At 48.7% G+C, this 23,816-nt stretch overlaps 1 protein-coding gene and 1 pseudogene across 1 annotated transcript; one reads left to right on the top strand and one right to left on the bottom strand.

Annotated features, from left to right (window-relative positions):
* The first annotated feature begins 927 nt into the window (after positions 1 to 927).
* Positions 928 to 23,759, top strand: LOC115508278 (TRAF interacting protein). The gene is made up of 15 exons (XM_030306795.1): positions 928 to 1,105; positions 8,572 to 8,629; positions 9,149 to 9,232; positions 11,523 to 11,562; positions 12,155 to 12,282; positions 13,502 to 13,596; positions 14,088 to 14,201; positions 15,184 to 15,271; positions 15,893 to 15,982; positions 16,379 to 16,467; positions 20,323 to 20,478; positions 22,325 to 22,373; positions 22,652 to 22,801; positions 22,925 to 22,975; positions 23,186 to 23,759. The coding sequence occupies exons 1-15, from the start codon at positions 1,008 to 1,010 to the stop codon at positions 23,303 to 23,305; spliced, it is 1,410 nt and encodes a 469-aa protein (XP_030162655.1). The 5' UTR covers positions 928 to 1,007; the 3' UTR covers positions 23,306 to 23,759.
* Positions 2,856 to 3,142, bottom strand: LOC115508279 (annotated as a pseudogene).
* Positions 23,760 to 23,816: the final 57 nt, after the last annotated feature.

Below are 23,816 nucleotides of genomic sequence, written 5' to 3'. Positions count from 1 at the left end.
ACTTCACTCTGGGTCTACTTCAGGTGGAAAAATAAGCTTTATATCATGGGGCTTTACAGAAGGTTTCTTCTGGGGAGAGGGTATTAACACTGCTAAAAAAGAGTTAAGCATGAGAACTCATAGGAAGAATTGTTCCAGCCCTGACTTGCCCAGGTGAATTCACCAGGGATGCTGCTCTTACTCAGGGAGGACTCCAAAGATAACTTCTCTGATGTGGAAATCAGAAAAAGGGTTTGTTAGTCACTGTTCTGTGAAGCATCTGGGCTTCTAAAATTCCAACCCTAGTACAGTTCGGAGGCATGCTGATCCTCTTGGGAGCTAAGAGCTAAAGTCAGGGTACAGGCCTTGCCACCTCCAAACTGAGGGATCATCATGACTTGCTTGAATAAAGCCAAGAGTGAGCTTAGGGTGTCCTGAGTGGTTAGACCTGTGTCCATCTTTCTAAAATCACTCAGAGCTGAGGACTGAGAGGGCGGGAACTACGGGCTTCCGGTGTACGGCTGAGCACTGCCCAGAGCCCAGGGGACTGCTCTCCATCGTCCCATTCCCCTACAGCTTCGGTCTTGTCCACACTCCCGAAATGCAGAGAAGGCTGCCCTGAGAGAATAGCGCCGTGCCCGGCGTTCCTGGCACCAGATCTGGCTTAGGAGCATAATGCCGTGTCTTCGTCCAGAAAGGGGAACGGCTGGCGGCGTGGCTGCTGCCGCTACCTGCCAAATCCTTAAGGGAACCACTAGATAGTTACCGCTGACAGACCCAGGTTCGCGCTCAGCCCCAGGATTCTCTACGGCCGTTAAGCCCTGCCCCCTATGGTCCGTCCAATCGGGACCCAGCCTTCAGGCTCCGCCTCTACGTTGCTGCCACCACTTCCGGTCCACTCCCGGAAGTCCCGCAGTGGAGCCAAATTTGAAGCCTGCGGAGAGGCGGGGACGGGGGTGGGGGCGCGGTCGCAAAGCTGGACCCGTCGAGGTTTCCTTGGCTGCCTGACCCCCTTAGGACCAATCATCATGCCTATCCGTGCGCTGTGCACCATCTGCTCCGACTTCTTCGACCACTCCCGAGATGTGGCCGCCATCCACTGCGGCCACACCTTCCACCTACAGTGGTGAGTGACTGCTGTGTCGGGGCTGGGCGCTCGGCCTGGTATGGCTACAGTACTGTGGGGTGTCGGGTCTCTGGGCGGAGCCCAAACAGGTGATTAAGACGGAACTAGATGGAGCCCCAAGGTAGATTCCCCACCTGGGCAGAGGCAGGTCAGGGCAGGCTTCCCAGAGGAGGTAACAACTGAGCTGAGTCCAGGGTAACAGAGTTGGCTCAGTGCGGATAGAGTAGAGGATTTCTTGGTCAGCTTGCAAAGTGATGTGACCTCAAAACTATTAATCTGGTCGGAGGTGAATTTTTGCTGTTTTTTTTATTAAAAAAAAAAAGATTAAAAAATTTTTTATATATTTATTTTGAGAGAGAGAAAGCAAGCAGGAGAGGGGTAGTAGAGAGAGAATCCCAAGCTGACTATACGCCGTCAGCACAGAGCTGGGTGCTGGGCTTTATCTCCTGAACCGTGAGGTCATGACCTGAGCGGAAATCAAGAGTGGGACACTTCACTGACTGAGTAACCTAGGTGCCCAACTTTTGCCAAATTAATGAGCCCTTTTATTTGTTTGAGATAACCTGGTAGGCCTCTGGCTATCCTGTTTGTTATGGTTTGCTTGATGGTTTGGGATGATTCTATCCAGAGTCATCTCCTTGGTCAGACACTCCAGAGTATTCATTGATGCCAGGTAACCCAAGTTAACATGGAAGGGCAAGGAGGTGCTCCCTGGTCAAGTCCTGCTGTCCCTATAGGACCGTTCTGTTGAATGTACAGCTGGTGAGGAAAGATTCCCCCAGCAGCTGTGAACTGGCTGATTCAGAGCTCCTAGTTAAAAATTGAAATATAGGGGCGCCTGGGTGGCGCAGTCGGTTAAGCGTCCGACTTCAGCCAGGTCACGATCTCGCGGTCCGGGAGTTCGAGCCCCGCGTCAGGCTCTGGGCTGATGGCTCAGAGCCTGGAGCCTGTTTCCGATTCTGTGTCTCCCTCTCTCTCTGCCCCTCCCCCGTTCATGCTCTGTCTCTCTCTGTCCCAAAAATAAATAAACGTTGAAAAAAAATTTTTTTTAAAAATAAAAATTGAAATATAATTGACATACTATATTATATTAGTTTCGGGTGTACAACATTTGGATCCAATAGTTGTATACATTACTTGATGCTTACCACGATAATCGTAGTAACCATCTTTCACCATACAACAGTTATTACTGAGCATATTTCCTATGTTGTACTTTTCCATGCCTTATTTATCTTATGACTGGAAATTTGTACCTCTTAATTCCCTTTATTTCACCCATCACCCCGCCCACCTTACCTCTGGCAACCACCAGTTTGTTCCTTGTATTTAAGAGTCTGGTTTTTTGTTTGTTTTGTTTTTTAGATTCCACATAAAAGTGAAATCTCTGACTTATTTCATTTAGCATAATACCCTCTAGGTCCATCCATGTTGTCACCAATGGCAAGATCTCATTCTTTTCTATGGCTGAGTAATATTCCAGTGTGTGCGCCTGTGCACGTGTGTGTGCATGTGCACGTGTGCACAGGTATGCTATGCCTTCTTTGTGTATCTATCAGTGGACACTTGGGTTGCTTCCATACCTTGGCTATTGTAAAACCTTCTTTTTTTTTTTTATTGTGGTAAATTATACATCACATAAGATTTGCCATGTCAACTGTTTTTGACTGTCGCAAAAGTTTATTTAACAAAGAATTTCAATATGAAAATGTACATGACCCAGTTTTTCTATTATAGTAAAATGGACCCTTTGGAGAGGGGACAAGTGGAAGCAGTTGATTTCTCTGGTGAACACAGCCTTTGTTTATACTCGTTCCAAGACTTCTAATATGATTATACTGTTCCCTCCTATTACCACCATTCCAGTATTGTTCTGTTGCCTGCTAGTTATCATCTGCACACATTTATCTATTACAAGATTCTTATAGGGATCAAATCCCTGCAGCATTCCTTGGACATATCTGCCACCATTTAATTTCAACGATAACTTCTTGTCCATAATTCTTTTTTTAATTTGGGAGGGTGAGCTTTGCTCATGATGTTTAATTGGTAAGCTCAAAGATGCCTTCCATTTTAACCATTTTTAAGCGTACAGTTCACTGATATTAAATACATTCACAATGCTGTGTAACCATTACCACTTTCTATTTCCAGAACTTTCCCATCATTCCAAACAGAAACACTGTACCAATTAAACAACAATTCTCCATTCCCTGCTCCCCACAGCTCCTGGAAACTTCTATTTCACCCTTTGTCTCTTTTTTTTTTTTTTTTAGTTTGTTTGTTTATTTATTTATTTGTTTATTTATTTAGGGATAGAGAGAGCAAGTGGGGGAGGGCAGAGAGAGAGAGAGAGAGAGAGCAAGCGAGCAAGAACCCAAGCAGGCTCTATACTGTCAGCACAGAGCCCCATGTGGGGCTCCATCTTATGAACCATGAGATCATGACCTGAATTGATATCAAGTCAGAAGCTTAACCAACTGAGCCACCCAAGTGCCCCTTTACACCGTTTCCTTGAATTTTCCTATTCTAGGTACCTCATATAAGTGGAATCATACAATATTTGTTCTTTTGAGTTTTGCTTACTTCACCAAGCATAATGTTTTTAAGGTTAATCCATGTTGTAGCATGCATCAGAATTTCATTCCTTTTATGACCAAATAATATTCAATTATATGGAAATACCACATTTTGTTTTTCTCCTCATCTGTTAATGGACCTTGGGTTGTTTACATGTTTTGGCTAGTATGAGTAACGCTACTATGAATTAGTGTAGAAGTATCTGTTCAAGTCCCTGCTTTTGTTTATTTTGGGCTAAACCCAGAGGTGGAATGGCTGGATCAAATGGTAATTCTGTGTTCAATTTTTTGAGAAACTGCTTTACTGTTTTCCACATCAACTGCACCATTTTACATTCCCACCAACAATGCGCAAGGGCCCTATTTCTCCACATCCTGGTCAACTCTTGTATTTTCTGTTTTTGTTTTGTTTTTCATAATAGTTATCCTAATGGGTGTGTTTTTTGTTTGTTTGTTTTTGTTTTGTTTTGTTTAGTGTGTGTGTTTACAGCTGTCTCTTCCCTCTTAGTATGCTTTCACTGTATTCTATAAATTTTGGTATGTTGTGTTTTCATTTTCATTCATCTCAAGGTATTTTCTGATTTCCCTGTGGTTTCTTCTTTGACCCATTGGTTGTTTAATAGTGTGTTGTTTAACTTCCACATATTTTGTGAATTTTCCATTTTTTTTCCTGTTACTTATTTTCAGTTTTGTTCCATTGTGATCAGAAAAGATACTTTGTGTAATTTCAACCTTTTAAAATTTATTAATACTTGTTTTATGACCCAACATATGGTCTATACTGGAGAAATATTTCATGTGCACTTGAGAAAAATGTGTATTCTGCTATTATTGGGTGGAGTATTTGTCTGTTGGATCTAGTTGGTTTATAGTGTTGTCTAAGTCCTCTATTTCCTTATTGATTATCTGATTGTCCTACCCATTATTAAAGGTGTGGGGTATTGACCTCCCCAAGTTTTATTGTAGAACTGTCTATTGTTCTCTTTAATTGTGTCCAGTTTTCTTTCCTATGTTTTTGGTCTTTGTTGTTAGGTTCATATATGTTTATTATTTATTTATTTATTTTTGAAAGAGAGAGAGAGAGAGACAGAGAGAATGAATATGGGAGCAGGGGAGAAGGGCAGAGGCAGGGGGAAAGAGAGATCATTTATTTTGAGAGAAGGGAGGGCAGAGAGAGTGGGAGAGAGAGAATCCCAAGCAGGCTCTGCACTGCCAGTACCGAGACCAACACGGGGCTCTGTCTCACGAACCGTGATATCATGACTGGAGCTGCAATCAAGAGTTGGAGGGTTAACGAGCTGAGCCACCCAGGTGCCCCTTTTAATTAATTAATTTATTTTTGTTTTTGTTTTTTGTAACTTAAAAAAAATTTTTTTTTTTAACGTTTATTTATTTATTTTTGGGACAGAGAGAGACAGAGCATGAACGGGGGAGGGGCAGAGAGAGAGGGAGACACAGAATCGGAAACAGGCTCCAGGCTCTGAGCTGTCAGCCCAGAGCCCCACGCGGGGCTCGAACTCACGGGCCGCGAGATGTGACCTGGCTGAAGTCGGACGCTTAACCGACTGCGCCACCCAGGCGCCCCCAAAAAATTTTTTTTTAATGTTTATTCATTTTTGAGACAGAGGGAGACAGAGCGCAAGTCAGGAAGGGGCAGAGAGAGAGGGAGACGCAGAATCTGAAACAGGCTCCAGGCTCTGAGCTGTGAGCACAGAGCCCAATTCAGGGCTCGAACCCACGAACCGTGAGATCGTGACCTGTGTAACTTTTTTTGATATAAAGTCTATTTTGCCTTACAGTAACATAGCCACTTCAGCTCTCTTTTTGTTACTATTTTTACTTATCCTGCTTGGGATTCATTATATTTCTTTAACTTATGGAATGGTTTCTTCAATTTTGGAAAGTTATCAGCCATTATTATTATCTTCATGTATTGCTTCTATCCCATTATCTCTTTTCTTTTCATATTAGTTTCTTATTTCTGTTATAACAAATTACTACTAACTTAGTGGTTTAAAACAGCACAAATTTGGGGCGCCTGGGTGGCGCAGTCGGTTAAGCGTCCGACTTCAGCCAGGTCACGATCTCGCGGTCCGTGAGTTCGAGCCCCGCGTCGGGCTCTGGGCTGACGGCTCGGAGCCTGGAGCCTGTTTCCAATTCTGTGTCTCCCTCTCTCTCTGCCCCTCCCCCGTTCATGCTCTGTCTCTCTCTGTCCCAAAAATAAACGTTGAAAAAAAAAAAAAATTAAAACAGCACAAATTTATTATGTTGTAGTTCCAGGGGTCAGAAGTCCAAAATGGGTTTACTGGGTTATAGTCAGTGTGGGAATATACCTTTCTTGGCTTATGGCCCTGTTCTCCCCATCTTCAAAGCCAGCAGGGTTACATCTTCAAATCTCTCTGTATGACTCTGACACTTAACTTAAGGACTCTTGTGATTACATGGGGGCACACCTGGATAATCTCCCCATCTCAAGATCCTTAATCACATCTGTAAAATTACTCTTGTCATGTATGGTAACATATTCACAGGTTTGAGAAATTAGGACATAGACTTCTTGGGGAAAAGGCATAATTCTACCTAATACTTTCTTTTTGAAGCTCCTTATCATATGTATGCTAGATCTTCTCACAATATCTTCTATATCTTTTATAATCTCTTATATATTTTTCTATATTTTTTTTTAAATTTTTTTTTAACGTTTATTTATTTTTGGACAGAGAGAGACAGAGCATGAACGGGGGGAGGGGCAGAGAGAGAGGGAGACACAGAGTCAGAAACAGGCTCCAGGCTCTGAGCCATCAGCCCAGAGCCTGACGCGGGGCTCGAACTCACGGACCGCGAGATCATGACCTGGCTGAAGTCGGAAGCTTAACCAACTGCGCCACCCAGGCGCCCCTATATTTTTCTATCTTGAGGCTCCATGCTCAACATGGAGCTTGAACTCATGACCCTGGGATCAAGAGTTGCACACTCTACCGACTGAACCAGCTTGGCACCCCCATTTTTCCATCTTTTTAATTCTCAATGTTTTCTCTAACCTATATTTTTGTTTTACTAATTCTTCAACTATGCCTAAACTGCCATTAAACTGATCCATTTAATTATTGATTTTGGCCACTTTTTTGTTTTAGAATTTCTTTGGTTCTTATTAAATTCTGCCATGTCACCTTTTATTTTGTAGTTCTCTACTGATATTTTCTTTGTTTCCCATTGATTGATAGATTGATTGATTGATTTTTAATTTATTTATTTATTCTTGGGAGAGAGAGAGAGAGAGAGAGCATGTATAAATGGGAGAGGGGCAGAAAGAGAGGAGGAGAGGGAGAATCCCAAACAGGCTCCACACTGTCAACGAAGAGCCCAATGTGGGGCTCAAACCCATGAACTGTGAGATCATGACCTGAGCTGAAATCAATAGTCAGGCACTTAACCAACTAAGCCAGGTGCCCTGTTTTTTTCTTTTTTTTTCTTTTCTTAGTGTTTATTTATTTTTGAGAGACAGAGAGAGCGCAAGCAGGGGAGGGGCAGAGAGAGAGGGAAACACAGAATCTGAAGCAGGCTCCAGGCTCTGAGCTGTAAGCACAGAGCCTAACGTGGGGCTCAAACTCACGAACCGTGAGATCATGCCCTGAGCCAAAGTTGGATGCTTAACTGACCGAGCCACCAAGGCAACCCCTTTTTTTCCTTTTTTAAAGTAAACTCTACCCCCAACATGGGGCTCTAACTCACAACCCTAAGATCAAGAATCACATGCTCTACTGACTGAGCCAGACAGGTACTCCTCTAATGATATTTTCAGTTTTGATTTTTATTTCTTTAGTATAATGTGTTATGTTGTATGTGACAATTCCCATATCTGAAGTCTTGCTGGATATGTTCTGGTTTGCACTTGTAATGCTCTTTTCCTTGTATGACTTTACTTTAAGAAAACTAAAGCATTTACTTTATGTAAATGGAATCATATGCAGTATACCTTTTTTGTATCTGGTTTGTCTTCCTCAATGTTATGTGTATGTGATTCATCTGTAATATTGTTCTTAGTTGTAGACTCATTCTTTCTCGTTGCCATATAGTATTCCATTGCGCATGGCTAGCTTTGATTATATCTTGTACATAGCATATGATTTTTTTTTTTTTTAAGAGAGAGTGAACGAGCAGGGGAGAGGGGCAGAGAGAGAGAATCTTAAGCGGGCTCCACATTCAGCATGGAACCTGACGTGGGGCTCGATCCCATGACCCTGGGATCATGACCTGAGCCGAAGTCAAGAGTCAGATGCTCAACCAACTGAGCCACCCAGACACCCCTATGAAAAATTATTTATAGAAAAACTTTGAGGCCTGGGATGATGGTATCCCAGAAACAGAAAGACCTCTGTTTCTCCCTGTTCCCTGGTGGGAGAGTCTACTAGTAGGAGACTAATTAAAGTTTACGGCTTGAGGTTTTCTTGGACCACTCAGATAGACGATGCAAAGCTGGACAGTATTTTACTTTTAGCACTACTTGCATTTACTTCTAGTTTACCCTTACTCTGAAAGTGTAGCCCTTGGGAATCCTAGCTTAAAGTGGGTGTGTTATTAGAATCCCTATCTCTGAGGGATCCTGTGCTTTGACTGCTGCTCTTTAGTCCAAGCCTAGAATGTTGACAAAGAGCAGCTGAGGGCCACACCAACAGGGCCAAAAAAAAGGACTTGTCCCAGAGTGCTTGTCCCAGTCAGGCCTTATGGGATGTGCTGTACCACCTGTGGTAACCGCCCTCCTATGTGGGCAGGCTCTGGGTCAAGAAAGAACAAGTCAGACCCTGTCGTGGTTGGGGTGGCTACCTGCTCTATGTGTCTCTACCCAAGCAAAGGCTCACCAGTCTGCTTTTCTGCTTCTCATTCCAGCCTAATTCAGTGGTTTGAGACAGCACCAAGTCGGACCTGCCCACAGTGCCGAATCCAGGTGAGGGTGGTGGGGTGAAAACACTTCAGCTGAAGATATCTTTTACTTGCCAGGAAGCAGAAATAAGGAAAGATCTCTGAAACTGAGCAATATCTTTGACCTTTTTGGACCCTCATGGTTTGAGGCTGATCAAACCTTATTTGTGCTTTTGAGTGGCTCAGGAGGCCTGCTTATGCCTATGAGTAGCTAGCAGGTGGACTTATTGCCTGGGCTAGTCTTCACCTAGGTAAATCTGGCCTCCTTCTCTACCTTTCCCCATTTCCTCAAAGCACTTAGAGCTGGGGTATCTTTTGAGTAGTTACCACATGGGTTTGTGGTGACATGACTTTAGTAACCACCAAAGTGGTGGCGCCAGCTTAGGGAAACTATAGGGTTACAGAGTTCATCTGATTCCAAGGGAAGTGTTGTGAAAAGTTGGGCCTGAGAATAGGCCTGGCTGCACGTTAGGTTGCATGTATATCCCTGTCCTTGCACGTGACCCAGCTATATACTCATACTCTATCTTGTCCTTCCGTCCAGGTTGGCAAAAGAACCATTATCAATAAGCTCTTCTTTGACCTTGCCCAAGAGGAGGAGAGTGTCTTAGATGCAGAATTCTTAAAGGTACCTGGGATTTATGTCATTCTACTGAACTCCAAGCCCCTTGAGAATTTACTTTCTGCTCCCACCCAGGGTGGGTACCTAGAGTGTCATGATGGAGTCTGGAGGGAGATTTTGTAGAGGTTTCAAGGCAGAGGGGAGGGGAGCAGAGGAGAAGTGATGATAAGACCCAGTCATTGGAGAAATACACTGTTAGGGAAGAAGGAAGCCTGTTTTCTTTAAAAAAAAAAAAAATGTATTTTTTTTAACGTTTATTCATTTTTGCGAGACAGAGAGTGAGTGGAGAAGGGGAGAGAGTGGGAGACACAGCATCCGAAGCAAGCTCTAGGCTCTGAGCTGTCAGCACAGAGCCTGACGCAGGGCTTGAACTCACAAACCTTGAGATCATGACCTGAGCTGAAGGCAGACACTTAACCAATTGAGCCACCCAGGCGCCCCTGAAGGAAGGGAGCCTCTTGACTGTGAACCTTCCCTTTGGGATTTTAGAGTAATTCCCAACAAAGGCCAAAATATCTCTCCTGAGCTTCTCTCACCTTGCAGAGGTTCTACAGCCATCCTTCCCAGCCCACTTTGCTGCTTGGACAGATTAGAAAACTCTTCTAGTCCACACAGAGAAGATGTGTGGACCCACTATTCACAAACATGGCTGTGCCTCAAAACTGTGAGAAAGCTTGGTGTATATCCAGGTGACTGAGTCTTTCCCAGATCAGGAATAGAGGGCAGAACCCCTGGAATCAGGATGTGAGCCCACACTGCTGGGGAGAATGGGTGGATTCCCTCCTACACTTATTCCCCCAAGTCCAAGATTTAGCTTTCTTTGTGTACCAGAGGGCTAGATTTGTAGAAACCTCTCAAGAAAGTGGGATTGGGGTTCACAATGAGCCTAGACTCTGAGGGTTAACTTGCTGGGCATCTGTCAGTCCTGGGTTCATTTGGCTTTGGGCCGGGGTGGGGAGGGGGGGTGGATACCATGATGTCCTTGGAACCTTACTGCTTCAAGAAGGTAGAGCTTTTGTGCTTAAAGCCAACATGTTCATTGTCATGGTAACTGCTCCTGGTTTTAAGCCGCATCCTCCCTGTGATAAAGACAACAAAGGCAGCTTCGTTTCTTTCTGGCTTTCAAAGCCAGATCTAGGAGAGGGAGAGGCAATGTCTTGAGTAGTTTGGAGCAAGGGCTTGGAAGGTACCCTGCCAGGTATTAAAAAAAAAAAAAAAAAAAAGCCAGGGGACTTGGGGGAGCTTTGGGTTGGTGTCTGTCCTCTGCAGCCCGTGCATGCCCTTCTCTACCCACCACTTGCACTCTAGGATGTTCTTCCCACAGTGACCAGTCCAGCTACCAAAAGCTTTTGCCCCAGAGTCCTGGGTGGGGATTTTGACACTAGGGGGCTTATCCACCCACTGGGGCTGGGCTTTAGTATTGGTCACATGTAAAATCCTGAGTCTTGTATTGACCCGGGAAAGGTGATCTGGAGGAAGATTTGCCTGGATTCCATCCAGCTACCATCCTGAACCCTTGGCCAAGCCTTTCAGTTCTGCAGAGCCTGGTTTTCCTGCTTATGCAGTAGGTACTTCCCTTGCCTATGGGGGTGTTGAGTGCTTTGAATTCCTGAATGGAGTCTGGGCTCAATTCTGCCCCAGCCTCTCAGTGGTTCTACTGCAGTGGCTGTGTAACTTATGCACAGGCTTTGAGAGGTTCATTTGACCCTCAGAATAGTCTGGTTAGAGCCTAGCACATGTGAGGTTTCATCCAGAGATACAAAGTTGTCCCAGCTCACCTACCTTATTAGGGTTGGGAGATTCATGGTATACAGAGCCAGCTTAGAGCTTGAAGAGAAGTAGATTGTGAAGCAAGGGTGGAGGGAAGGAGTGATGACCCAAGGTCCCTGGGCATCCCAACTCTGTGTCCCTGGTGAGTGCAGCTGAAGCCTGGAGAGGGGAAGGGCCAGGCCAACACAGGGCCAAGGAAATGATGGAATCCTTTTCTGTGACACTGATCACACAGGTCCAACTTCACTTCTCTTGCCCCTCTTCTGCCTCTCTCCCTGTCCCAGGGTCTTCTACCCGAGATTATTTTTCTCCACCTCACCTACTTTTCAGAAAAGTACAGAGATAGAGCAAGATGTATCTCTACACTGTTGGCTTAGCTTGGCTGTGACATACAGCAGGGTCTGTGCCTCCCTGGACCTACAGACCTCATTGTCCCTTCCTGGATCTCCCTGCATGCCTTTTGGGGTGCTGTGTGGAAGCCAGCTATGATGCCTTTCTATTGCTTATTGTGGCCATTGCCTTACAGAATGAACTGGATAATATCAGAGCCCAGCTTTCCCAGAAAGGTGAGTTAGTAGGAGATGGGTGGCCCTGGGAAGTCCCTGACCCAGGTCCTGAAGGGAGAGATCCTTGGGAGGAAGGCCTCCAGTCTTCTGGTGAAGCTAGGGGCTCTCCCTGCTTTGTATTTCCAAGAGTTTTGCCAGGTCTTGTGATTGGCAGGAAAGGAAAGGAAAAGGAGGTGCCTAAAGCTGTCCACCTAGATTAGGTGAGCTTCTTCTTTTTGTCTGAGGCTTCCTGCCCAGGACCCAGGCCGGGAGGGAGCTACCTAATGGGACAGAGTATTTATAGGAGAGGGTTTGGCTGGAAACCTGATTGAGTTCTGAGATGATGAATTAACTCTACCCATGGGAGTGGGGAGCAGTGAAATCTTTACTCAAGTAGTTCCAAGCAGCAGAAAGAGGGTCTCATCCCCTGAATGAAGAAACTCTGGCTCAGCTTCCCTGGTTTGGTGCATGCCAGAGAGAGAAGCGGGCCACCCAATTGCTGACCTGAGACTTTTCCTTACTTGGCTCTGGGGTGGGGGGGCTGGAACCTAAGGTCTAAGGTTCTTATGCTGATGGGTGAATGGGCCTTCCCCTCCCCCACCCCCCACTCCAGAGAAGGAGAAAAGGGATAGCCAGGTCATCATCGACACTCTGCGGGACACCTTGGAAGAGCGCAACGCCACTGTGGAATCTCTGCAGAAGGCTTTAGACAAGGCCGAAATGCTATGCTCCACCCTCAAGGTTGGTCCCCAGGTTCTGTGGGCACAAGTTGGTTGGGAGATATAGCCTGGTCCTGAGCTCACCACTCTGGGCTTATCTTCTGGTTCTGCCTTTGTCATTACCTTCATTTATACAGTTGTAAAATGGAGGCAAATCCCTTTTCCCCCAGGCCTCCCATATTGTGCCCATCCAGCCTATAAACAAAGAGCCATATTGGCTACACTTCTGGATTTTGTACTAGGTAGTTCGGACAGGTGAGGACTTCCCAGGGCTTCTTGGAGGGGCTGCTCAGCCAAGGCCTAGGTGAGGCTGGACCTTGTTTCCAAAAGTGGTTTGTACTCCACTGATGAAGCCAGACCAAAGAACCTTCCATTAGCACTCTAGTCCTTGGCTGGGTTGCTCTCTGGAGCCAGATCAAACAGCATCCCAGGGAGGAGCAGGGGCCCTTTGAAGTCGGCTGTGCTGAGCTGACCAGGCAGATCAAAGCCTGCAGAGCAAGCAGCTCTAGACCCAGATGAATTTTGTATCAGCCTGGGTTGGTGAGCCTCTTGCTCTCTAAGGGGCATGAGGCGATTGATCTGAACCCACAATTGATATGCTGGCCTCGTAGGAAGGAGCAGTCCTTGCTGGATGCCATTTGTAAGGGAAAGGGAGCCATCTTTGTGAACAGATAGGGCCCCAGGTGTTCGTTGTCTCTGTTCCTGCTTGGTGGCTGGGCTGGATCACATGGCCTGGCCAGTGGGAGGGAAGGAGTGAATCAGTACCTAGCTGCACAGCAGGAGTCTTTGATGGCATTCCCAGGTCAGAGATGGAGTGGTTTGTGCTGAGGACAGCCTGGCCAGCTGCCTCTGTCTCGGCTCTTCTGGTAACTGTCCATGGGTCTAAATGGTGGATGGCGAGGCCTGGATCTGTGTTTCTTCACCTTCCTATACAACATGCACCATGAGCCCTTAAGTCACAGGACCTTGGCAGCCCACAGTGGGCCTGTAGATGGTTGCAGTGGGCTGTGCCTGTGATAATATATCTCAGGAGAAAGCAAGCAGAGAGCTAAGGAAACAGTTGGCCTAAGGCCTCGTAGCAGAAAAAGCACAAACAGAGGGGCCCAGGCGCCTTCCTCCCTGGGGGCTGGGGACACATGGTTATCAGCATTTTGAAAAGGAGACAGTTCTCCTGATGACTTTAGCCATCGTCCCTGGGATTGTCCAAGCAACAGGTATGTATGGATGTGTGTGCTCTTCAGAAACAGATGAAGTACTTGGAGCAGCAGCAGGATGAAACCAAACAAGCACAGGAAGAGGCCCGCCGGCTCAGGACCAAGATGAAGACCATGGAGAGGTGAGCTTGGAGCTAGGGACTGCCCTCTGCCCTTGCTCCTGTGGCTCCCAGGTGGCACAACTCTCAGGACTACAGGGGGATTGGGTCACCTCTGTGGTTCAAATCTCTCCATAGGCCACATGGGGCTCAGGCCAGCTGTGTATGGGCACAGGTCTCCTTGCTTGACCTCTGCTTCCCATGGGGGCCCTTGCCTCACTCCTCCCTGTTCTGTTGCCTGTTGCCTGACAACCTGGCAGGTTTTTTGCTCCAAAAACCTTTCTCTACGGATTCCTGACCTTGAGGAGCTGTCAGCACCCATTCTTCCCCAGCAGCATCCCTACAGCTGTGTTCAGCTCTGCTGTGGGGCCTTTCTTTGGATAGACCCGCCTGCAAGAGCATGCTGGCAGCTCAGGCTGTTACCATAGCAACAGCAGCAAAGGGAAGCAGAGCTGTACTGGGTACCTACCCATCAGCCTCCAGATTTTAAATGCCGTGGGTTGGGTGTTTTTCAGGATTGAGCTCCTACTCCAGAGCCAGCGGCCCGAGGTGGAGGAGATGATCCGAGACATGGGTGTGGGACAGTCAGCGGTGGAGCAGCTGGCTGTGTACTGCGTGTCCCTCAAGAAGTGTGTACTCTGGCCCCTCTGACCCAGCCCAGGAGCTAAGCCACGGCACCCAATCCGTCTGCTCTCCATCTCTTGCAAAGCAGAGCAGGCAGAGTTAAGGGGCAAGCTCAGGAGCTATGCTGCCTCAGTTTGCACCTTGACCCCACCTCTCACAATGTGGCCAGGAGCCAGTCTCTTAGCCTCTGACCCACAGCTTCCTGAATGGAGATAGTAATTTGCCTCATAAGACTATTGAAAGAATGAGTGTGAATTATAAGTGTTATTTCTTTTTATTTATTTATTTTCTTAATGTTTATTTATTTTTGAGACAGAGAGAGACAGAGCATGAATGGGGGAGGGTCAGGGAGAGAGGGAGACACAGAATCCGAAACAGGCTCCAGGCTCTGAGCGGTCAGCACAGAGCCCAACGCGGGGCTCGAACCCACAGACTGCGAGATCATGACCTGAGACGAAGTCGGACGCCTAACCAACTGAGCCACCCAGGCGCCCCTATAAGTGTTATTTCTAAGAGGGTCGGCACCACTCTCTGAGCTATATAAACCCCATCATGATAAATGGAGCCTATTTCCCATCAGCATTTACTGACTCTGCCTGATTTGCATCAGAAATTTGGCTCAGATTCTCCATTATCATGGAGGTGAGACTGAGGGAAAGGGACAACTTGGCTGACAGGCATGGGATCCCAGATATCTCCTGTGAGACCCAGATGAGGTAGGGAGCCTCTTTGTGAGACCTTAGCGAGGGCAGGGCTTGCTGCACATCCTCTCACATCACTGGCGCCTGCACGACAGGCAGGAGATAGAGACTCCCCAGCTCTCCTTGCAGGACCCCCCAAAACATTACCCTGTTGCGCTCAGGTGTCAGAGTAGGAATGAGAACTGGCCTAGGGGACAGCCTGGGCTTTGTGTTTGCTTGGTGCTGTGGCTCATTCTGACCAGCAGCATGTCCTATTCTGACATCTCTTTTCCTGGCCCCCTTGTAGAGAGTATGAGAATCTAAAAGAGGCACGGAAGGCCTCAGGGGAGCTGGCTGACAAACTGAAGAAGGACTTATTTTCTTCCAAAAGCAAGGTAACAGTGAGGAGCAGAAGATGAGGGGAGAGGTGGCTGTCCTTTTGTCATGTTCGTTCCTGTCTCCTGAGCAAAGCCATGGGCTGTATGGCACAACGGACTCCATGGGGCTATTGGGTGACTCACAGAGACTGGTTACTGGGCCTTACTGGGCTCTGGCTCTGGCTCTGTGGCTGGCCCACCAAGGCCGGCAGTTCACACAGGGTTCTCCCCCAGTATGCGCACGGTTACACTCCCCTCTATTCTTCCTGGTTCCTAGGCACCTCTTAGCTGGCTGGAGAGCACAGATCCCTAAGGTGCCAGTGTCCGAGGCCTATTTTTGTACCAGGCCCAAAGTAGGAGGAACCTACTTGGAACCTGGTTCAGTCAGCACAGCTGTTTTATTTCTGGGCCCAGTGCATCCGTGGACTATTGGGCATAGAACAAAGCCCTTGTTCCTGGGCAGCTCCAGATGGACATTGACGGATTAAAGCCCTGCCCCACAAGGCCAGAGTCTCTCCTTGTGTCCTCAGACTCTTCTGGACCCTGGGCTCCTACAAGCATGCACTAGGTAGCAGCAGGTGGAGGCAGAGCACAGGGCCACCTGTTGGCTTGTCCTTTACTCCCTACACTTTCTTACAGTTGCAGACAGTCTACTCTGAACTAGACCAGACAAGGTTGGAGCTGAGGTCAGCGCAGAAGGACTTACAGAGTGCTGACAAGGAAATCACAGTAAGTGACATCCCTGGCTAGACGGGAATGAGGAGTATTTTGTGTGTGCTCCAAAAGCCTGGGAACCTGTGCCCCAGTCAGTGGCAGTGGTTGTGGGTTCCCTTTATCTTCCTGGGTCAGAGTGGGTCAGGATATGCACTTTGACCCTGATTTGGAGCCTGGGCCTTCTCAGTAGGGGACAGACAGCACCTGTCCTGTACGTATGTCCCCAGGGTCACCAGGGGGAGGCTTCCCCAGAGAGGGGTTCTGAGGCTGGGTATTCCTGGCCTCTTGAGCCTGATGTTGGGGTTCAGATCTTGGTCTGTTCCCAGGATGCATGTTGCTCATGTCCTTGGCAGTCTCTCCAGTCTTGCTGCCTCAGCCTCCCTTTCACACTCTTCTCTTTCCTTTCCCAAGAGCCTGAAAAAAAAGCTAACGATGCTGCAGGAAACCCTGAACCTGTCACCAGTGGACAGTGAGACTGTCAACCGCCTGGTTTTAGAGAGGTTTGTTGACCTTCTGGGGTGGTCATAAGCTGGAAGAACTCTTTGGTAAGGGTCTTCACTACTCCTGGCTTTGGTCGGGTGGGTGGTCCATGTGGGCCTGTAGGCTGTGGGCCTCCTGCCCTGGGACACAGCCAAGATTTGGTGGGAAAACAGCTTTGAGGCAAGTTCTGGGCTCTAACGAGAGGCCAGGGTAGGCCATAGGGGACCTAGGGATGGGCAGGGAAGGGGAAGGGGAAGGAGCATGGACTGTCTTCAGGAATCCTGTTTATGGAATGCTTACTGAATGCATCTGTCCACCCCAGATTCTGAAACAAACACGAAACCAGTCACCAAAATAATTCCCCTATGGTCTCAGGAATGTGTGCATTAAAGCTTCCAGCAGAGGGAGCCAAGAGGCAGGGGGATGGGTGTCCCTGCCAGGACTGGCTGCCCATTCCTCTCTGGGTGTTTCACAGAAGCCAACTAGGTGAGAGCATCAGGGATGTCCCACCTAGTTGCCCAGCTGATGGCCCAGACAGAAAGCATGTAACCCAGCGGCCCAGCCTTGTATTTGAGCCACTTTTCAATGTCCTTTGGAAAATCATTATGCTCCTTCCCCATACCTGATGAGTTGCTGGAGTCTGCCCATTTAACCTCCGGGGTACTTCCTGGTCTTATCCCTTACCACCACCCCCACGTAAGGATTGTGACCCATCTTCCTGCTCCTCTTGTCTGCCCAGCTTATCAGCCCCTGGGTATCACATCATTCCTCCCCCACCAAACACTCCCAGACCTTCTTGCACTATACCAACGCACTCTTAGAGCCAGCCTGGGAGCTATAGTAGATCTTTAGGCTTCAGCCAAATAATACTGTCAAACCAAGCAGAATATCCCTTGCCTTCCCATTTCTGGGCCTTTCTGTATGTCAGCTCCTGTTCACACTGATGGGTCAGTTGCCCTGCAGAGCCTTCCCTAGCCTCCTCAGCAGGAGTAAGCTCATCCTCCTCTGCACAGGTAGTATTTATGTAGATGTTGTGTCAGGTGCCATGGGCCACAGAGGTGCTCTAGAGTCTTGCCAGAGCCTGGACCACTCAATACACACACACCCAGCTATGAGTAGACTGGGAGCCACATTTTAATCTGTGTCCCTCACCACCAGCCTCCTTACATGCACCATCTTTTCCCTACACCGTAGCATCTGCACGGAGGAGTGAGTGCCAACAAGCCAGGTTCTCATTCTCATTGGACCTTTAGTTCTTCAACCTTTGCTTTCTTTCTTACCTCAGACCTTCCATGTCTCTTTATGGAGCCAGAGCTGCCTGCCCACCCCAGCTTGGGTTGGACTGAGAAATGGCTGTGGGGATGTGATGGGCACATGACTGACTGTGAAGTCCAGTGTATGGCTAATTTTGATGAACTAGCCTGTGTGTCTGGTCCTTCCTCTGCACTCCACCCTCAGAGCCCATTGGCCATGCCAGCTTGGACCCCCAGGTAGCACAAGGGCCCTGTCAGAAGCTTGACAGTTAGGGAGCTGATAGTCTCAAAGACCATCTCATGTGTTCAAACATTTAGAATTTAAGCTTTCTCAGCAGGAAGTAAAAATTCTTTTGCTAGGATATCACTCAAGGCTGCTATCTACAAGCTCCACGGTGCTCCCTACACTTCCCATTTGATGGTCCTCAGGGTGTTTCCACATGCTTGTCCTCTGTATCCAGCATCCACAGTGAGGCACGCCTCCAGGCTCCCAGAGACTTTGCATACTTGCTTTTGCTTACTTTCTTTACCACTCCAGGCTGGAGTGAGGCCTAAACTTCCATAACAGGTTCTTACTGAGTGCATGCTGCATGTATGGCCCTCTCGGTTCTCTTGGAGCTTGTGTTCTGGTGGGATAGGCAAGCTGGGGGCTTAGATGGCTAAGCCCCAAAACCCCCTGACCACATACTACGACAGGCCAAATCCCATGGCAAGAAAAGTGGCGCTTGTGCCATTTGTATCTAGAAGCTTCAGTGAGGGGTGAGCCCTGGCTCAGGGATGAGGCACACAGGAGCCACCAGGGCATGCAGCTCGGGCTGGCAGGGGGTTGTCGCATGGCTGCAGAGAGCAGGGTGTGATGAGGTTTATTGACCCTCTGGGGTGGTAGACAGTAGCAGAGGACTTGCTGGGGTTGGTAGATATTGGCAGAATAACAGATACTATAAAAACGTTGTCATGAGTGCTCCTGGCTGCTGCTTTATGCTGTGGATCCCAGTGGGGGAAGCAAAACAACCAGCATGGCGTTGGTTTGAGGTGCATTTGTGCAACCTTTGTTTTCACTTGCAGGCAAGAGAGGGTAGAGCGTTCAGGGACCTGGCCAGGGAAAGGAAGAGAGAGTCTAATCTTCCCACATTGCTTACCCATCCAAATCAGTGTAGGTAATTCCCTTTTCTCCAATCTGCATGCCCCATTGGGCTCCTGGCCAGTGACTAATACCCTCACAGTGCATCTCCTTGTCCTTGAGCGATGGGCGTAGGGCTTTGGGCAGCCCTGAAAAGGTTCCTTCCTAAGGGAAGGAAATAGGGATGTTCTTGGGGCTGCCCTGCCATTCCCCAGAGTTTTCTGACCACAGGAGCTAGGGAACACCACCAGGCCTGGATGGGCTAGAAAAATCCTATTGGCTGCAATTTTCTTTTTTTCTTTCTCTCTCTTTTTTATTTTATTTTTTTTTAATTTGTTTTAATGTTTATTTATTTTTGAGAGAGACAGAGACAGAACGCGAGTGGGTTAGGGGCAGAGAAAGAGGGAGACACAGAATCTGAAGCAGCCTCCAGGCTCCAAGCCATCAACACAGAGCCCTTTGGGGGCTCAAACTCACAGAGCTGTGAGATCATGACCTGAGCCGACGTCAGACGCTCAACCAACTGAGCCACCCAGGCGCCCCTCTCTCTCTCTTTTTTTAAAGTTTATTTATTTAGAGAGCAAGCACGGGAGGGGCAGAGAGAGAGAAGGGGAGAGACAGAATCCCACGTAGGTTCCACACTGTCAGCACAGAGCCTGATGTCGGGTTCGAACTCATGAACTGTGAGACCATGACCTGAGCCAACACCAAGAGTCACTTAACACTTAACTGACTGAGCCACCCAGGTGTCCCAGAGTTCTATATTACTTTTTATTATTTTATTACTATTATTTTTTTTAGAGAGAGTGCACAAGTTGGGGAGAGCAGCAGAGGGAGGGAGGGAGAGAGAGAGAGAGAGAGAGAGAGAGAGAGAGACTGACTCTTAAGCAGGCTCCACGCTCAGCACAGAGCCTGACACGGGGCTCGATCCCATACCCTAGGATCATGACTTGAGCCAAAATCAAGAGTTGGATGTTCAACAAACTGAACCACACAGGTACCCCTCATATTACTTTATAAATGCAACATATGAGCATTTCCCCATGTTACTTAGTTTACTTTCCAGAAACACTACTATAATATCTGTATCATAGTCAAGCTATGAAAGTGCCAGCTCCCTAGGAGAGTCATTTTGACCATTTCCAATATTGGGCTATGTGCCATCTACATCAATCTGTGGTCACATCTCTGGCCCCTTGTACTGCATTCTGAGAGATGAGGCTGTCAAAAGGCAGTAACCTTTTGTTTGTACACTTGGGTTTTGTGTGTGGTTTTGCTTGCTTCCTTCCATGTCTTGAAGACTTTCACTGGTCCCACTATGGTGTGAAGCACTAAGCCAAGTGGTTTTTTTTCTGTAGAGATTCAGGCTTCCTTGCAAGGTGGCCCTGGGCCATGTGTGGGCTCCAGACCCCTGGAACCAAGCCATCTCTGATGCTGCAGAGACTGTTGTCCTTCTGAACTGCCGCGGTGGTCCAGAGTAACCAGGCCATCTCTGCTTATAGCCCAGCCCCTTTGGAAATGCTGAACCTGAAGCTTCGCCGACCAGCCTTCGGTGATGATATTGACCTCAATGCCACCTTTGATGTGGACACCCCTCCAGCCCAGCCTGCCAGCATCCAGCAGGGCCGTGCCAAGAAGCTCTGCCAAGAGATAGCACAGTAAGTGGTAGTGCCTGGCCATGTCCACAGCCTGGAGGCAGGATGACCAAGAGGTCTCTGTAGGCCCTGCCATAGTTGCTCTGAGTGGCTGACAGGGCAGTGAGGGTCACCTGGGGTTGACTATTACTTTGGTTCTAGCCACCTCTTCTTCCCTTTCCTGAGTACTCACTGTGGGCAAAGCCCTTCTCGCTTCTTTCGGTCATCACTATCACCCTTCAAGCAAAGGTGTTGGGATGAGAGTTGGAGAGAACACAGGGGTCCCAGTAGGGGCAGGTCTAGGTTGATAGTGTTGGGGTATGTGTGTACTCCCCATATCTTGAATGTCTGCCCACCAGAGTCCTGAGCCAGGGACTCTGAAGTTCTTCTTCCATTGTGTGCCTCTTGGGCTCATGCTTGAGGACCATCTCAGATCATGGTGCCCAGGGCCCCATCATCTAAGGGGGTAGCCCACAGGGGCAGGCTTGAGAAGCTGTGGGGAGCTGTAGTGGGATGGGAAGGACCTGCACAAGGGACCCAGTGGGACTGGGAATGGGGAGGTTGTCTCCTTGGCCACACAGGGCGAGTATAGTTCATCAGGAAGACAAGAACTACTCCCCTACGTACATGTAGGTATATGCTACTCAGGTGAGGGGGTCAAGGGCTGAGTGGTTTCCTCCTAATCAAAACCTTTGGACGTGAGAGAAAGAAATTGAGGTGTTAGGCAGTGAAAATGGAAGAGGCCCAGGGAGAGAGCAAAAGGGAGAGCCAGCTAAGCTCTTCACCTCTCGCCACCCTCAGGGGTGGAGGTACCCATGCTGTACAGGGCCAGGCCTGGTAGCAGTGGGAAGCAAGCCTTGGGCATGTGGGCTGTAGTCACAGGGCCTGTTAGTGCCTGCTGCACACCCTGACTTCTTCATGTTGTCTTTTCTCTAGCTGTAAAGGGTGAAAGTGGACACCTGGGGCCTGCAGACTGCCAGGCCTTTTAGAGACATTTTTATCATCTTGAGGGCCTGCAGTGAGTGTGAGGGAATCCAGGATGCTTCCGCCTTGGATCAGCCTCCCCAGAGCCAAACTTGCAGCAAGTGGAGAATCTTCCCATGGCTTTCATGTAGCCTTACCACAGGCTATAGGGACAGGAATGAAGGGATCCAGAGTTGACAAGACTGACCCTCCCCTTGTCCTCATGGCTATGAGAAACCACAGTGTCAGCCTTTAGGTCACCCTCCTGCTACCCCCTCTGGGAAAATACCAGGAGAGGGTATTCAGCTGTTAGTGTCCCCAGGGATTGAGTGGAAACACTGTGTCTAGCTCTGGAGCTATGAGTGAAGGGCTGGGGCTTGGGGCCATAATTCATTATACCCCAGACTGTGCCTGCACAGATTACCTAAGAAGATGGCCTAGCCCTGTGTTGTGAGAGTACTTGATAGACTATCTACTGAGGGTATTGTGGAGATGGTAGCCCCTCTCTGGGCAGACAAGGCTAAGTCTGAGATCACGAGGTGCCCTCTGCCTATATCAGAACATGACTGGCTTTCCCCCTGTGGTTGGTGAATCAGCTGGGCCTCCAGCCACACATAGAACCCAGGACATAGTGAGGCATTTGAGGCCTTGGGGAGGATTGGAATTGGCTTGGCCCCGAGTGGAAGCCACAAAATTGAAAAATGGTCCAACTTCCCATTCCTCCTCCACTCTGGCAGCTGTTCACAGACCTGCACTTGGGGTGGGGCTCACTGAGGTGCCTTGCCCAGCACAGCCATTACAGCAGCAATGCCACATGGTGGTTCCCCGAGGGCCATGTGCTGAGCCTGGCTCACCGGGCCCTGTATCTTGCTCACCTGCCTCTTGTCTTTGTGCCTTGCTCTCACAGCTCTCCTGTTCAGGACATCCCCAACAAGATGCCCAATGACCCCAAGCAGGTAAGGTTTCCCTGAAGAAGTCAAGCAGTCACCATCCAACCCTTGCCAGAACTGAGTGTAAAGCGGGACTTCTGAAAGGGCAGGGTGTTGCCAGAGGCCTCTGACTCCTGGTCTGGGGCTAAGACACTATGGAGCCACCCTGGGAACTCTATTCATTATCCTATCTGCCTCCTGGTGAAGCATCAGAGATCCTGGTCCTGCTCTACCATCCCTACCCGCCCCCTCCTTTGCTGCCATCTCTCTCGTCAAGTCTGCCTTTGGGGACTCCCCCACCCCAGGAGTCCCAGCTCTCGCTGGGCGGCCAGCGCTGTATGGGAGAGCCAGATGAGGAGCTGGCTAGTGCCTTTCCTGTCTTCATCCGGAATGCTGTCCTAGGCCAGAAACAGCCCAAGAGGGCCAAAGCAGAGCCCCGTCGCAGCACAGATGCCGTGAGTATGGCTTCCCACAAGTGGCAAATGCCAGCCTTCTGGGGGGGGGGGGGGAGGGGGACAGTGGGGGGCCAGCTTCCTAGCTTCTTAACCTGGCCCACTCACTTCTTCCTTCCGCCTTAGGTAAGGACCGGCTTCGATGGTCTTGGAGGTCGGACAAAATTCATCCAACCTGTATCCTTGTTCTGTGGCACTGGGCTGAGCTGAGCTACCCACACCATCCCTCTCCTGTACCCTCAGACCCTAGCCTGGCAGTGGCTGCAGCCTCAGGTGTGCAGAGCCTGACCTCGCTCAGTATAGCAGAGCTTCCCCCCTCCAAGTCTGAGCCTTTGCTGTCCTGCATTCAGTCTCTTCTTTAGGCCTCTTCCTTGACATCTTCTTCAGACTGACACAACTATGATCCGCCCACTGCCTGTTAAGCCCAAGCCCAAGGCTAAGCAGAGAGTCAAGGCAAGGACAGTGCTCCCTCCCTCCCAGGCCAAACTGGACACCTTCTTGTGGTAGTGAGAACAGTGAGTCTAATCAGTGGCCAGATATACGCCTCCAACTTATAGGCCTGGACTGGCTCAGCAGGAGGTTTTGGGGGCACGGCCCCTCCTCCAGGACCAGCCCTGAAGGCAAGGGTAGACGAAAAGATGGGGATGAGGGTGAGGCCCAGGAACTGTGCTTTTTCTGAACTTACCCTGCCCACCCCCACCATACTGGGTCTACCGTACTGGGCCTACATGTGGTTGCCGATGTGAGACCAGCAGGACCTGCTGTCTGTTAAAGGCTCTTGTGTATAGCCAGATGTAGCCGGGCTGCTTCTGGTTCTCCAGGTCTTTTGTTGACTATATGGACCAAAGTGCTCAAGGCTTCTCAGGCAATTTCAGCCTGCCCATGCTTCTGCCAGCTTCTGACTTGCTGCTAGGCATGGCCGGAGCCAAGCAGGGTGGGGAACGAGGGGATGGTGGTGGGAGAGGATAGGGGGGAAGATTTCTATGTAAAATAAAAAAGATAGAATACTTTCTTCCTG

The sequence above is a fragment of the Lynx canadensis genome, chromosome A2, assembly GCF_007474595.2.
Source record: "Lynx canadensis isolate LIC74 chromosome A2, mLynCan4.pri.v2, whole genome shotgun sequence".
Lineage (NCBI taxonomy): Eukaryota > Metazoa > Chordata > Mammalia > Carnivora > Felidae > Lynx > Lynx canadensis.
The sequence above is the reverse complement of the archived record's forward strand: the minus strand, read 5'-3'. Positions and strand labels throughout refer to the sequence as shown.